Source organism: Melanostigma gelatinosum, assembly GCF_949748355.1.
Source record: "Melanostigma gelatinosum genome assembly, chromosome: 3".
Taxonomy (NCBI): domain Eukaryota; kingdom Metazoa; phylum Chordata; class Actinopteri; order Perciformes; family Zoarcidae; genus Melanostigma; species Melanostigma gelatinosum.
Window position 1 is genome coordinate 30,470,099 of NC_136636.1, and position 17,169 is coordinate 30,487,267.

Sequence of the window (17,169 nt, forward strand, 5' to 3'; positions counted from 1 at the left end):
CATATTACAAACAAAACACTTTAAAACCTCTAAAACAATAATTTAAATGTATAATTTCTTCTTGCTTTTTTGTATTTAGGTCAGACACATGCAACGCTGATTACCGTAATATGTGTGGTATTTGTGAGGTTTTCTGAGGCCAGCTGCCAGCTGCATGGGTGGACTCATGACCATAAAAGCTAATTGTTTTCCATGAATTACCTGGACTGTGGCGGCCCGCCAAAGTCTATTTTGTCTTGCCACTGTCTCATAACGAACTGGAAATAGTTGTACACTTGTCTCTCCGCAGCACAGCAAAGCGTCCGGCTCACAGCTCTAGCCATGTCAGCTTACACCTGTCACTCAGAATTTACAACTTCCAGGGACCATGGACCTTCCTCGCTGCACTCTCTCATGTACAAGTACCTCAGAATTGTACTTAAGTACAGTACTTGAGTAGCCTAAAAGTAATGAGTGACATTCCACCGCTGCAAAAAAATGTACACAGAATTGTTTACAAGAGCACAAAGTTCTTTATAGATCTAGCCTCATCATTTTGATGCATTAAACTTTAAAATGTACAAAATGAGTAGCTTACATAATTAAAAAGCACAATCACAAGCAGCAGTGACACTAGGACCTTGAAAAAGTAAGCTTTTCACTTCAGTAACTCAAAGGCCAAGGACATCAATAATTTTGATTTTGCAATGATAAAGAACTACAGAACCCAACTACTTGAGCCAATAACACACCTTGTGAACCTGTCAATTAAAACAAGAACCTTCCCAGAGACCTGGAAAACAGCTGTTATCAGTCCAATCTTTAAATCTGGTGAGCAAGACTTGACATGCAATTACAGACCCATCGCCATCCTCCCAGTTGTCTCCAAGATACTGGAAAAAATTGTAGCAGAGCAACTCAAAATACATCTAGAGACAAATCAGTTACTGTATCAACAACAATTTGGATTCAGACCCAAACATTCAACTGAGACGAGCAAACTGTCATCTAATTGAGAAAATAAAAGGACTTTTGGATAAAGGTCATGCTGTGGGAGCAGTTTTCTTAGACTTAAAAAATGATTTTGATATTGTTAACCACAGTGTGCTGATGTCCAAACTTCACAAATTCCAATTTTCTGATCATGCCTCACAATGGTTTGACTCATACCTCAGGGGAAGAGTACAATGTGTGAGAGTCAATGGGGAAAAGTCCACCATCCGTGCCAATAGCATCGGGATACCCCAGGGGTCAGTTCTAGGTCCTGTGCTATTTAGCATGTATATCAACGACCTACCTGGAGAGCTGTCCTGGAGTTGGCTGCCAGATGTATGCTGATGATACAGTTATTTATACATCTGCCAGAACATCTAGCAAGGCCACTGACCAGCTCACTGAATCATTACATTCTGTATCGCAATGGCTTGAGTCCTCTCACTTAACACTGAATGTAAAAAAACAGTTTCAATTTGTTTTTCAATACGTAAACGACACGAAAATGCAAGTTTTATGGTAGAAATAAAGAATGAGGTCATCAGTGAGGTTGACAATGTGAAGTACTTAGGAATCATCTTAGACTCTCATCTAAGATTTGATAAACAAGTGTGTAATATCAGCAAAAAGGTTAAGTCAAATCTCAACTGCTTCAGATTCATCAGAAAATATCTGCCATTCAGTACAGCTCAGCTCTACATGCACGCCATGATATCCTCACACCTATCATACTGCATCACCACCTGATCACAAGCCTCACAATCAACCATACAACCCATCATATCACTGTATAACCAGACATTAAAAATGATGGACAAAAAACCAATGAGGTGGCACCATTGTCAGATCTTAGAGAAACACAATATGTTCAGCTTTCAAAGCTTTATAAGCTATTCCAACCTAAAGCTTGTTTTTAAATGCCTACATGGTCATGCTCCTTCCCTGCTTAATGAATTTGTTACACGACAGCAGCAGAGTGAACACACGCCTCAGCAAACGGGAACTGTCGCATTGCATTGCGCAAAACCTCTTCTCTGTTAAAGGAGCAAAACTATGGAACTGTCGACCAACTGAGTTGAAAATGCAACAAAATTTTAATGTTTTTAATAGAGGTATTAAATCATGGCTAAAAGAGAAACAACATTGTTCTCACACATAACACTCCTGTAAACACACTTGCACTTTATGTATGTATCTGTATGTATCTGTGTATGTATTTGTGGATATATTTTTTATTTTATTTTCTATTTTAACTTCTTTATTTTCTATTTTAACTTCTTTAAAAAAGCCTCACGTGGACAGGTGTTGTAAATTAGCATTTCACGACAAACACTTAACACAGTGCATCTGGGCTTTGTGCATAAATGTATGTCACAATTCTAATGCTACTGTGATGTCCATATCAAATAAAATAAACATAACATAACATAACATAGGCAATATCTAATAAAAAGATTATGAAATTCGATCATGAGAGGAAAATCAGTGATAATCAAAATGCCAGGAAAAGTGCAGAGAGGGGGAGGAAAATCAAATATGCTATCACTCATCAAATCTTATACGATATATAATTTGTCATATTAATGGTTAGATAGGCAAGGCAAGGCAAGTTTATTTGTATAGCACATTTCAACAACAAGGTAATTCAAAGTGCTTCACATAAAACCATTAAAAGCATCAAAAGATAAGGCAAAAGAAAAGGAGATTTAAAAACAATTAAAGAAAGCGATAGTGTGTATTGTTGCCAGATTGAGAGTAGCTGAAACACTGCACTGCCACACGGTGTGTGTGCACAGCCCAACTGGTTTACATGGGCAGCAGTGAGAGGTTAACCGAGTTACTTCCCCGAGTGGACTCATTAAAGGTATTGTGCCTGTAATTGTATTAGCCAATAGAAGAGAAGCCTTCAGAATTTGGAGTTGCTATACAGCCTAATGGACAGCCTTTACAAGGCTAATGCTGCCGCTACTCTGCGCTTTGGATCAGTCCACTGCCTTATGAAACAGAATGCTGCATTGATCGCTAATGGGCCAGTTACATGTTAACCCACACACCTCAGCTCGGCAGATCAAGAGTAACCAAGGTCCAGAGCTGTGTTACCCTAATACAATCCAACACGCTCCCCATTTCTAATGCCACTTCACTGCAGTGTCGGTGGCCCCGGCCCCCTGGTGGGGCCACTAATTAATCGCTGTCCTGAACATCTCCAAATGAGCAGAGGATGTTGTATGGCCCCACACTAATCTCAATCTGCAAAATAGGAGGATTAAATCAAATTTGACAAGTGATTTTCACTTGCTTTCCTGGTGGTGGTGTGCTATACTTAGACCAAGGTGCTGTAGGGATTGGGGGTGCTGGGGGCTGTGAATCCATACAAACCTACAGACTGGTGGGGTACATAGGGGGGGGGGGGGGGCACCTGCTCTGTTTACACTTTCTTGGATTTGGGATTTACATGTCAATACGTTTGCAAACCTTATATAATGATGTGTTAAAATGCCAAGCCAATGTGGAACCTTCATGCTTTACAGCCCTGAAGCTCAGAGTGTTGGAGTAGATGCTGACTAAAGACAAGGTCCTTTGTTTGTCATAGAATGGTAACCTTACACTACAAATGACTCTGCTCCATGGTCACTAAAATTGCATTACCTGAAATCGGACCGCTAGTATACTAATAGATTCGACTCTTTAAAAGATTCAGGTACAATGCATTCATACAACTGGAACCCCACTGATTTGTCTTTGTGCCACTGTTGTGTTCTAGTTCAGGTCCAGGGCACACAGCACATTATAGACATTCTGACACCCCAACACCAACCAGTACTGCTTGCTATCCGGCACCAGCACAGATTGGTTTGTGAGCTATTTATGATTTTAAACCAGGTAGTAAGCATTGTTTAAATGGAAAATGATAACGTTTTTAGGAACACATTTTGACTCATGAAGGGAGCAGTGGGTGAGTGGATCAGAAAGGGATCGAGGACACAGCAGAAAGAGTGTGTTTCCTAAACTATAAACAAACAATGCCTTTATGATAAGTACAAGTATATTATAAGCGGTATAATCCATTCTGGCCCACACAGCAATAGAATAACACACGCCACAAGATATCTTTCAATAACTGCACAGCTCATCATAGATTCAATTCAGCTTTGATCTTGAGTAGACAGTGGAGTGTGGACTGTCCCATCACTCAGGACAAACCTGGGACACATGTGAATGAAGGTTGTACGGAGCTCCACAGCGATCAAGAGATTTGTCAGCCAAAGTCCTCTTCACTGCCCAGCGAAGGCTCCCCAGCTGTCAATCAACAACCAAAACAAAGAGCGGGATGCTGGGAGCTGATTGTGTCCCCTCAACAAGTCCTAACCCCCCCCACCCGCCCACCCACCCTCCCTCCCCCAAATATCTAAAAAGGTGACATTGTGGTGCCCCCTTGGTCTGTAGCTGGTGGCCTGTCAGGTCTGTTTGATGTGAGTGAGCGGGAGGGGAGGCGGCAGGGCTGGACAGTAACATGCAGTGACACTAGCCACCCTCGTCCATCTGGGCTGGGGAAGGACGGCCTTGACAATGATTGATAGCTGCTATTCATTTATAGATCCAGAGGAGACGAACGCTGCTGGTCCTGGGTTGGATGGTCAAAACCATTTGGGGCTATTTATCACTTGGCTTGCTTTTTTTGTGGACTGATGATGAAATACATCTAGATCTTTCTGTCATTACTCTTGCCAAGATCCTCATTGATGCCCCAACACCTAAACCCTCCAAGCCACACCAATGCACACCTGATCATCAAGATACACTTCTTAATTCTCAGTGATGAAGTTGTCAAACTCAATACAACTGTATTCCGTTTGACAGCTGTCTCCTGAGTGAAAGTCCTGTTTGTTTGACCCATCCATTCACCCCGACCTCCTCCCTATGCGGTTTACATCGCTCTTTATACTACGTCACCTGACTTCCTCCTTGGCCCCGTCATAATCAGTACTACCAAGGTAGGTGTTGTCTTCTTTTCTCGTATTGGTGATCAACCATCCGAAACTACTAGTAGGTGTAGCAGGCCACCTCTAACCAAAATCTATGAGGCTGATAACCACTGATAACACCTTGAAGGGCAGTAGAGCATTGGTGTTTTCAGTTTTTATACTGACTTCAGTCTTCCCCTATAGGGGAAGACTGAAGTCTTACGATACGATTACCTTAAGGCAACATCACTTGGTTTAGGTTATACTTGGTTTAGGCCTAAACCAAGTGATGTTGCCTTAAGGTAATCGTATTGTAATAATCATAAAGCATTTGTGGACATTGTTGAAGAGAGAGAGAGAGAGGGAGAGGGAGAGAGGGAGAAAGGGAGAGCGAGAGAGCAAGAGTTACTACACTAGATGTCTATCTAATGGTGCCGTAGCTCAATTTAAAGAAGCGATAACGTCTGTATTTAACTCAATACCATGCTTCAATATAACAGAGGACTCCTGTGCTAACTTTAGTCCGTCCCAGATTGATCCTCTTGTCGATAGTGCTACAAGCTCACTGAGAAGGACACTAGACTCTATTGCTCCTCTAAAAAAGAAGTTAGTAAAACAAAGGCGGTTCGCTCCATGGTATAACCCTCAAACCCACAAATTGAAGCAAACATCGCGAAAACTTGAAAGGACATGGTGTTCCAATAACTTGGAAGAATCTCGGTTAGTCTGGTGAGACAGTCTTAAGACATATAAGAAGGCCCTCCGTAATGCCAGAGCAGCTTATTACTCATCGTTAATAGAGAGAAATAAGAACAAGCCCAGGTTTCTCTTCAGCACTGTAGCCAGGCTGACAGAGTGTTCCTGTAGAGCTCAGTACCAATGACTTCATGAACTTGAACTTGTACAACATGTACTGCCCTCGACTAGTACCGATCTTTCCTCAAATAGAGTAACCTTAGAAACAGCTGTAAACCCTGATATATGTTTAGATGGCTTTACTCCCATCGACCATCACAAAAAGAGAGAGCTTGCCAGTAAGAGTGGGGATGCTGGCGAGCGATTCAAGGATAATTCCCAATTCCAAGCCTCGTTCACTGTTTCCTGCCACCCTGAGTTCATCATCTGGGCCTGTGCACCTGTCGGCGCTCATTGATTCAGGGGCTGAACAGAACTTTTTGGACACTGCATTTGTTAAGAGTCAAGGGATTCCAGTGGAGGCATTAGAGCGCGCTCAGCTGGTGAGCGCACTGGATGGCAGTTCACTGGCAGAGATAACACACCAGACTCAGCCAATTTCCCTGCTCGTGTCCGGTAATCACAGCCAGAAGACCCGGTTCTACGTGTTTCCTACACCTCAGACACCCCTGGTCCTGGGACTTCCCTGGCTTAAGGATCATAATCCACAGATCGATTGGGCTGGGGGTAGAATCACCGGCTGGAGCTCCGCCTGTCACTCTCGCTGCCTCAGATCTGCGGTCCCCCGGCAAGCTCTTCCCTCCAGCAGACCTGACACCGATCCTAGCCTCTCCACCGTGCCCCGGGAATATATGGATTTAGGAGAGGCATTCAGCAAGGAGCAGGCCCTTTCACTCCCCCCTCATCGCCCCTACGACTGTGCTATTGACCTGCTCCCGGGCGCCCCACTTCCCACGAGTCGGCTATATAATCTCTCCCGGCCAGAACGCGAATCTATGGAGAAGTATATAACGGAGTCTGTCGCTGCAGGAATCATACGTCCCTCATCTTCACCTGTGGGAGCGGGTTTCTTCTTCGTCTCCAAGAAGGACAAGAGCCTCCGTCCTTGCATCGATTACAGAGGTTTGAATCAAATTACTATCAAGAATAAATATACATTACCGCTCATCTCTTCTGTTTTCGAATCCTTAGCTGGAGCTAAGATATTCACCAAGCTGGACCTCCGCAACGCATATCATCTGGTCCGAATTCACGAGGGAGACGAATGGAAGACGGCCTTTAACACACCCTTGGGACACTTTGAATACCTGGTGATGCCATTTGGATTAACTAATGCCCCTGCCATTTTTCAAGCACTGGTTAATGACGTCCTCCGCGACTTCCTCAACCGTTTCATGTTTGTGTATATTGACGACATTCTCATCTTCTCCCCGAATCCCCAGGAGCACACTAACCATGTCCACCAGGTTCTGCAACGACTGTTGGAGAATCAGCTCTTCATTCAGGCTGAGAAGTGCGAATTCCACGTTACCTCTGTGCAGTTCCTGGGCATCTTCATTGAGGAGGGTCAGGTGAGAAAGGACCCAGAGAAGGTTAAGTTTCTGGGGTTCGCTAATTTCTACCGACAGTTCATCTGGGACTACAGCCGAACGGCAGAACCGCTGACACGACTCACCTCCTCCAAGGTGTTGTTTTCATGGACCCCAGAGGCCGACAAGGCTTTTTGTGCTCTCAAGGAGCGGTTCGCCTCGGAGATGCCTCAATTCTCGCTAGGCCCGCTGGGCTTTGTTCTTCGCCCGTTTCAATTTCACCATCACCTATCGGCCGGGTCACAAGAACACCAAGCCGGACGCACTCTCCCGTCAGTTTGCTCCGGAAGAGGGAGACTCTACTCCCGACACCATCCTGCCTGCCTCGTACGTGCTCGGTGATGTCACCTGGGAGATCGAGAGGGTTGTCGAGAAGAGTTGAGCTCACAGAGAAAGCCGCCTTGGATACATGCATACACGTTCAGGGGAAGGTCAGGATATAAAAAGCATAAAGCATATACTCAGAAATCAATAGTTAAAGTGTAATCAAAAGATAAAGTGTATGATCGTTACATAACGAATGTTTAATACATAGAGTGATTTAACAAATGTAAACCTGATAATAATAATAATATGTGTATCTGAGTATAGTGCAGTCTGGGTGTAGAAAGTACGGAGAAAGAGGAAGTGAGCTGAGTGCAGGCCTTAAGAAAATAACGGCTGCAGAGAGGAGAGAAAAATCAAATAAGTGTTTTAAAAGCAAGCGCGTGCTGAATAAAGCGATTAACAACTGTAACTGATTATAATAACTGTAACTGTGATTATGATAACTAATCTGTGTTAGAAATGGGTGAGTGTAGGAAAAGGGGAAGTGCAACATATGTTGAACACCCAGACACACGCAGAGCTTGATTAAGTAAGCGCCCAGACAGGGAAGTTGGGGTGATTTGGTCATGCACACACACACAAAATGTAGGTATTTTTCGAAGCACTTGCACCAAATCAATGATGTCATGTTAATCATGGGCTGAGGGAGGCCGTGTTGAGGAAGAGGGGGGAGAGATGGGAGAGGCAGCCCAAAAGTGTTATAAAAGAAGTAACTTGCAAACAGCAAGACGGGATTTCTACACGAGCCGTCCAGACGCTCTGAGAAGAAGATACGGACGATCGCAACTGAAGTATTCGAGGACTTCGTCTCGGTTCACGGAAAGAAGACCGCTATTCATGGGCAAAGAATTGAAAGACGGAGATTTTCCTCTCTCCACTGCTCGACTTTAACAACTGGACAACGGAGGAACACAGCAGCCCTAGAAAGACTTTGTACTGAGCCTTGAGGACTGTTGGCCGAACTCCACTGCGAGAGCAGGAGGAATCCGAGGGTCTGGCCAGACCTTCGCTCCTAACAACTCCAAAAGAACCTTTTCATCGCACCTTTGGAAATCCAGCTCCAACCGAGCCGTCTCGGCATCTAGAACCAATGAGTATAATCTAAGAAGAAAATTAGAGTAACGAATCAAGTGTAGTAACATTTTATTTGAGCTGTAGCTTAACCCTTGCTAACTAACTAAATATAACCTGCAATAAATATCTAATCTGCATTTAAAGTAAAATTCTCAAGTGCATTTATTTGCTCAAGTAGTAAAAGTTCCTCGTGGCAGTAAAAAGTTAAATACATTGTATGTCTAACAACTGAGTTCTGTAAGGTTATCCTAGAGACCGAATCCACTTAACAATCCCTTACGGTTTTAGAAGTAATCCTAGCCGTTAAAACCTAACCTGGCATTTACCAAGAGCACGGATCCAGAAGAGGGAAGCTGCCATAACCGACGCGACTGGTAGGAGCGCCCGGGGTCAGGGTGGCCCCTCGACCGAGTGCACTCAGACCGGAGGAAGCAGGGTAGACGTCGGGAGTAACGGCAGTTAGCAGAGCCAGGCGAGTTCCCTCACAAGAACACCAGCTCGACAATCTTTTAATAGAGAGCTGAGTCAGTAAGTAGCCCCGTATCGGGCCAGAAGTACCCCAGGATCTAACAGGGTGGTCCAGCACACCCCACCCGGGCCCTCCGAATTGTCTGTTTGTTCCGCCGTCTGTCCGCTCCCAAGTCCTGCGGTGGGCCCACGAATCCCGTCACTCTGGTCACCTCGGCATCCCGCGGACTATAAACCAGGCAGTTCTCCAAGAGGCTCCCGTTGAGGGGGGTACTGTTAGGATCCCTGTCTGCTCCTAGTGTGTGCTCCTCTGTTTTCCCCCCTGTCTGTTTTGTTATTGTGGGCCATGTGCTTATGTTTTATTTTTTGTGTCAGCCTACAGTTACCACCCCGTGTTCCGCCCACTTCACACCTCTCTCCTGAGGCTCAGCTGTGGCTCATTCCAGTGTTCGCCGCTGGCTGGCTTAAATACCTCGGCGTTTCACCGGCGCGTCGTCAGTCCGTCTGGTTACCAGTCTGGTCACGTAAGTCTGAAGACCGATTCAGTGAAGATCGTTATCCGTTTGTTTTCTATTCCTTCAGTATTGAGTGCAGTCGAGTTTCCCTCCCGACTCCGGGGGCTATCTGTCCCGGCCTCAGTTGAGCTTCCCGGTTGAGAGTCCTTGTGCTTTCTCTCCTCAGACGTTCCATGGACCCTGGTCCTTCCTCCTACCATGGCCCTGCTGACTCCAACTGCTAATATCACTTTTATTATTACTCACATTACTATTTCATATTACCGACACCATTAATGCACATTATTGACCTGCTTCTTCACCAGAGTCTCTGTGCTTTCTCGCCTCACCGGTTCCTGTGTATCCGGGTTAAACCTGGACCTGGTCTTGCCTCCTGTCGTGGTTGTGTCATACATTGAATGTGCTGTAATTACATTGAATGTGTTGTCATTCACTATCCTGTTCACATGACATCATTGCACTTCTGTCCATCCTGGGAGAGGGATCCCTCCTCTGTTGCTCTCCCACAGGTTTCTTCCTCTTTCCTCCCCGTCAAAGGGGTTTTTTGGGGAGTTTTTCCTGTTCCGAAGTGAGGGTCCCGGGACAAGAGGATGTCAAATGTGTATATATTGTAAAGCCCTCTGAGGCAAATTTGCAATTTGTGATTTTGGGCTATACAAAAATGAATTGCATATATATTTATTACTAATTACTGTGTAGACTAATTTGCTTTATCTATCTATGGTCAAGATATTTTAAATGAGTGGTACTTTAAATGTATTTTACTGTCGGAAACAACAGAATAAGTAATAGTAAAGTGTTAGCATCTAGTTTCTTTAATGTTGAACCGGGCTAGCATGTTTATCTTTTGAGAAGACACTTGGGAAGCCTAAACAATCCATGAACACCATAATCATGCATTCATTGCCAGACGCAGAGGCTGCAGAACATCTAATAAAAGAAGTTGCCAGTCAATGTTTTACAGATTAAGTTAACTGTAAGCATTTCATTGTTGTGATGAAATAAAAGGAACGAAGGCTTCTTGACAGCAACTCCAAAATGTATCAACGAGTGCAAATGAATATGTAATCTGTAGACAGAGTTGTGGACTAAAGACATTTCACACTGTACATATGAATAAAAGGAGAATCAGGATTTCTTATAATTAGTATTCATATGGCTTCATGTGCATGTTTGTTCATAGAACGATATGAGTAAAGGATTTGAAACCTTACAGAACAAAAGCCTCTCAAACTTTATAATTTGACGAATTATAAGCTTGTTTTACGGTACTAAAATATGTCAACACATTAAAGCAGCAGTCATTACAAGAAACAGCATAACAGCATACACTGTGAAGATCAGTTCTACCTCACAGCAGCTGGAAAACAAAAGTCTTACTTAGTCTTTGTAGTCACAATGTTTGAATGTAGTCTACTTTGATTAGAGGCGGGGGGGGTGACATATTGTTATATTATTCATTGCGTAGATCCAGGTGTGAACTGACAAGTAGTTATTTGGTAACATTGCTGCCTGGTTTAATTGTGCAGCAACCACACTGTATAATTCATTGGCTGGCACTTTTAACTTGGTAATTACCCGCCGCTGGGACTCAGTGGGACTCCAGCGGTTGTGTCAGAAACAGCTCACTCAGTGAATCCACCGACAGAAATCCACGCAGGAAGCCGTTCTTTATTCATTCGGTGTGTTGTTCTGGCCCATTTCTCCTTAACTCAGTTATGCTGTATTTTGCATCTTGTTTGATACAATACACAGAAGTTTACGTAAAAGTTGAATTGTTCTGGTAATTGATATACAGGTGTATACAAGCCTTCCAGCCAACACATAGTCAGTGGTCAGTGGCCCTACGCTTCAAACTGTGACGCTCTACGTTCCCTATGGCATCAGCTTTGGTCGTCGCAGGGACGCAACGTTCAGCGTGTCCTCGTACAACATGTCCTCGTTCAACGTGTCCTCGTACAACGTGTCCTCGCTCAACGTGCCCTCGTTCAACGTGTCCTCGTTCAACGTGTCCTCGTACAACGTGTCCTCGCTCAACGTGTCCTCGCACAGCGTGTCCTCGCACAGCGTGTCCTCGCTCAACGTGTCCTCGCACAGCGTGTCCTCGCTCAGCGTGTCCTCGCACAGCGTGTCCTCGTACAGCGTGTCCTCGCTCAGCGTGGCCTCGCTCAGCGTGTCCTCGCACAGCGTGTCCTCGTACAGCGTGTCCTCGCTCAACGTGTCCTCGCACAGCGTGTCCTCGCACAGCGTGTCCTCGCTCAACGTGTCCTCGCACAGCGTGTCCTCGCTCAGCGTGTCCTCGCACAGCGTGTCCTCGTACAGCGTGTCCTCGCTCAGCGTGTCCTCGCTCAACGTGTCCTCGCACAGCGTGTCCTCGCTCAACGTGTCCTCGCACACCGTGTCCTCGCTCAGCGTGTCCTCGCTCAGCGTGTCCTCGCTCAACGTGTCCTCGCACAGCGTGTCCTCGCTCAACGTGTCCTCGCTCAGCGTGTCCTCGCTCAACGTATCCTCGCACAGCGTATCCTCGCTCAACGTGTCCTCGCACAGCGTGTCCTCGCTCAGCGTGTCCTCGCACAGCGTGTCCTCGCACAGCGTGTCCTCGCTCAGCGTGTCCTCGCACAGCGTGTCCTCGCACAGCGTGTCCTCGCACAGCGTGTCCTCGTACAGCGTGTCCTCGTTCAGCGTGTCCTCGTACAGCGTGTCCTCGTTCAGCGTGTCCTCTCTCAGCGTGTCCTCGCACAGCGTGTCCTCGTACAGCGTGTCCTCGCTCAGCGTGTCCTCGCACAGCGTGTCCTCGCTCAGCGTGTCCTCGCACAGCGTGTCCTCGCTCAGCGTGTCCTCGCACAGCGTGTCCTCGCACAGCGTGTCCTCGCACAGCGTGTCCTCGTACAGCGTGTCCTCGTACAGCGTGTCCTCGTTCAGCGTGTCCTCGTACAGCGTGTCCTCGTACAACGTGTCCTCGTTCAACGTGTCCTCGCTCAGCGTGTCCTCGCACAGCGTGTCCTCGCTCAAAGTGTCCTCGCACAGCGTGTCCTCGCTCAGCGTGTCCTCGCACAGCGTGTCCTCGCACAGCGTGTCCTCGCTCAAAGTGTCCTCGCACAGCGTGTCCTCGCTCAGCGTGTCCTCGCTCAGCGTGTCCTCGCTCAGCGTGTCCTCGCTCAGCGTGTCCTCGCACAGCGTGTCCTCGCACAGCGTGTCCTCGCTCAGCGTGTCCTCGCTCAGCGTGTCCTCGCACAGCGTGTCCTCGCACAGCGTGTCCTCGCTCAGCGTGTCCTCTCTCAGCGTGTCCTCGCACAGCGTGTCCTCGCTCAGCGTGTCCTCGCTCAGCGTGTCCTCGCTCAGCGTGTCCTCGCCCAGCGTGTCCTCTCTCAGCGTGTCCTCGCACAGCGTGTCCTCGCACAGCGTGTCCTCGTTCAGCGTGTCCTCGTACAGCGTGTCCTCGTACAACGTGTCCTCGTTCAACGTGTCCTCGCTCAGCGTGTCCTCGCACAGCGTGTCCTCGCTCAGCGTGTCCTCGCACAGCGTGTCCTCGCTCAAAGTGTCCTCGCACAGCGTGTCCTCGCTCAGCGTGTCCTCGCACAGCGTGTCCTCGTTCAGCGTGTCCTCGTACAGCGTGTCCTCGTACAACGTGTCCTCGTTCAACGTGTCCTCGCTCAGCGTGTCCTCGCACAGCGTGTCCTCGCTCAGCGTGTCCTCGCACAGCGTGTCCTCGCTCAAAGTGTCCTCGCACAGCGTGTCCTCGTTCAACGTGTCCTCGCTCAGCGTGTCCTCGCACAGCGTGTCCTCGCTCAGCGTGTCCTCGTACAGCGTGTCCTCGCTCAAAGTGTCCTCGCACAGCGTGTCCTCGCTCAGCGTGTCCTCGCACAGCGTGTCCTCGCTCAGCGTGTCCTCGCTCAACGTGTCCTCGTTCAACGTGTCCTCGTACAGCGTGTCCTCGTTCAACGTGTCCTCGTTCAACGTGTCCTCGTACAGCGTGTCCTCGTGAGATCGTAAAACATTTTGCAAACAAACAGTATCCTGGCTGCAGATCAGTGTTTGTTGGACACGCATCGTTGCACAACAGTCTGATGAACAATTCAATACAACAATGTTCGTGCTATTGCAGCTGCCGAGATTATTTTCCTGATCCTCATGTATGTGTGAGGCAGAAGACCTAAATTCCATCCATGTATTTGTTATAAATTTAGATTATTCTCATTTCTCTCAGAGACTACTCAGATTCACTTAATAATTAGCAGAGCAAGCTATTTTAAAACAGATTAAACCCTTGCCATGAATAGAACAGTTATTTTTGCTGCCAGTATGAACAGTTCTGATGTTAAATATTTGCAGCCGTGTATTTTTCATTTTTTGTGTTGTTCCCCCCCGCTGTTAAAAAGCCTTCATCCTACATGAGGCAGACTTGTGGGGGTTTCTTTACTCATGGAGGTGATAAGGTGACCAGCCCGTATTGTTAGAATGCTATCGCTCTGCAGCGATTTAACGCTGACCTAAGTGCAGCACTTTGTAGGCTGATCCTGACACATGAATGCTGTAAAGATGGCAGACAGAAACACAGCCAAAGCAAATCATGTCTGCATGAGGGTTCGTATGTCTTGTGTTTCTGTCCTCCCACAGAAACCACAAACAGAAAGTCATCACATGACAACAAGAGGAAGGAAGAGAAAGAAAGGGGAGGAAAGCACTTACCATTTAATCCAGCTAGGAGATAGCAGGGTCAGGGTTTAGAAGAAGAAGATGAAGAAGGAACAAACAGAGAAACATAAAGACACACAGCAAAGCGGCCGACACTTTGACACTTTGAGCTGTACAAGAAAGAGCGAAGCAGCGCACAGAGAAAGAGTAACATTTGAAAACAGGTAGAACATGACCAGGAAGAGGACAAACTAAGAACATCGTTGGCTGATGTGTAAAAAATGATGTAAGGACAACTACAGTAGTAGCACAAGAAGAGAGACCAGGAATCTGACTAGCCAATATATACTGTCTATCAGTGGTGGGCCTTGCAAGGCTCTCTGCTGGCCTAAACAGAATCACAAAGCTATATCTGTTTTATAATATAATAATTGTTCTTAAATACACTACATGTATTATAATTTATAAAAATATTTTTCCCATTATCTTATGTTCTCATTGCACAGCTCCTGTCTTCCTCAGTTGCTCTGCTTCCAGTGCAGCTTGTTTTAAGCAGAGATCACCTCTGTGTCTCTAGGTAGAACAGAGCCAGAGGCCTGCAGACTCACAAGTGCATCCATGTGCACTTTAAGTGAATGGGGACGATATTGTTGATTGTCATCGTGTTCAACCAATCAGATCTTTAGTTTGACATGTTGGGCGTATTCTTTGACGTGTCAGAGCTGCTAGCTGGCCTACAAGTACGTCAGCATTAACGTGCGATGTGATTGGTCAGTGGGCTAGCGTCACCATTGTGAAGCTGAAGCAGCTTGCAGAACTTAGTAGCAGTAGTAAGAGTTCAAGTTGAAAGATATGTAAGAAGTTATGACATTGACATGACATATTTAGTGTTTTGCTTGGTGTAGCTTTGTTTTTTAACACTCAATGGCTGAAGGAGGAGAAACGGATTTCTCAAGAAGGACATTTCCAGAAAAACTGGACATCGTAAGAAAGTGTCGACCAACCCCACAGCTAGCAGCCCTGACCCAGCAGGAAAAGGATTTGTACCAACGGTATTCCTGGCTGACAGCGTCAGAGAAGCATTGCCAAGATGCTCATTTGCAACTGAGCGTCTTGGTGTTTGGAGCTATGCTACGCTAACCTGAGGTGGCTAACCAAGGCAGCAACACGACACCATAGCACGACAGGACACTTACAAGCTACAGTGCTCCAACGAACACGTTCACAGGAGAACCTCTGGCTGGAACTGAACCGCACCGATGTTCTGTACAACCGCGTCATTGAACTCTTTGTAATTTTGTTTTCTTTTACAAAGCATGATGGTCTGGAGAAATGGGGATTGTGTGGTGATTGCTTTAGCCCTGTTTGAATCAGTAGGAACAGCTAAACGCTGTGGGGAGAGTTTGTAGTGTGTGCTGCTGTTGTTTTCCTGCTAAGCTAGTTTAGCATAGCCTCCCAGAACACACGCAATGTTCTGTACTCTGGTACAGAACATTGTACCAGAGTACAATGTTTTGTTTCCGGGGTCAGAGTGTCTCTTACGTGGTGGGTTGCAATGTTGAGCGAAGTCCATCGAAAACATTATATTTCCCACAATTTAAGCTTCTGTATTTTCCAAATGCACTAGTATTGTTCAAACGTAAACAAATAATAACCGTAGCTGTTGCTCATAATGAGGTTATTAGGAGGTTCAACTGTAGAAGGACAACACTGAAGGCCCAGGTACACGATGCACGGCCCAACACTGCTGTATCAGCAAACTGATGTTTGGATTTAGACTATAACATGAATACTTTACAATATGAATGAAGAGCACAATAGAAGTAGGCTTCAGGAGGTACAAGAGGAACGATCGTCATGTGAGAACATAAAGTGTGGCTGCAGTAGAATATCTCATTTCCTACAGTGAGTTGAATCCATCAATGTCATTTTATGACATTTATGATTGTTGTGCTACAATTTTCTCTCGAGGCTGTAGAAAATACAAGAATATTATAAATGAAGGTTCAACTAAAAGAGATGCTACATCATCACGTCATGGAGAAAGATGACTGTGGTGCGAGACCTGAAGGACACAGAGTTGAAGACTTACAGAACTGAGATATGGGTGCGTCGAGCTGCGGTGCTGTGCCCCCCTTCGAGTTGAGCTTCTGGACCTGGGTGGGAGGAACCGGCTTGTGCGACTGACCCGTGGCTCGGTACATGGCCTGCACCCAAAGGATCCGGTCCTGCTCGTCGTCGCTGGCGAATATCACGGTGTCGCCCTCTTTCACGGCGTTGAAGAAAGTCCGGCCGCCGTCGAGACCTGAGGAATGGACAGAGGAAGAGGAAGATGATGTACGTGTGAACAGGATCATACATTGCTGTTTGTAGCCACAGGAAGTCTTGAGTCACAAGCAGTACCCAACTGGATGACAGGCCAGTTTCACGTGTCTCTTTAATGCTGTTGTGTTTGGATGTCAGCTTTGTGACCTGACTGAGCGCTTTATGAGCAGAGACCTTACTTGATCAATGATCTGGATTGCATTCACATGCTGTCCACACCTGAATGATATCTCATCTCAATATGAGCCGAGATCCACACATTTAAGAATCAAAGAGAAGGGCATAACATCTCACTAAACTGGATACATCTGAAAATGCGATTTCTCTTGATGTATTCATTTACCAGCTCACCATTTATTATTTGTATGTTCATGACCTGAGTGGGGTGAGGCTGTGGGGGGGCTGAAGGTTTGGATGTGCTCTGTTTTCTTTGACACTGTTTGTACTTTCCTGAATGTTGAAAGACTTGTAAGCAAAGCATTGAGACATTGACTGGAATAAAACAGAGTCTACGTATAGGTGCACAAACTAGATGTTGTAAATGATAAATGAACGGCTCATTCTAGTGAGTTAGGATTAACGACATCGTCACGGCTTTCTCTG

General features: G+C 46.1%; 1 protein-coding gene across 5 annotated transcripts in view; it reads right to left on the reverse strand.

Annotated features, from left to right (window-relative positions):
* The window catches only part of cadpsa (Ca2+-dependent activator protein for secretion a), a gene marked incomplete at its 5' end in the record, with an annotated part of 257,936 nt that overhangs the window by 114,175 nt on the left and 126,592 nt on the right, over window positions 1-17,169 (reverse strand). For all 5 annotated transcript variants that reach the window (XM_079265777.1, XM_079265776.1, XM_079265774.1 and 2 more), the window contains one exon: window positions 16,334-16,546. In XM_079265777.1, coding sequence (XP_079121903.1) covers window positions 16,334-16,546 — 213 coding nt within the window. The remainder of the gene's footprint in view (window positions 1-16,333; window positions 16,547-17,169) is intronic.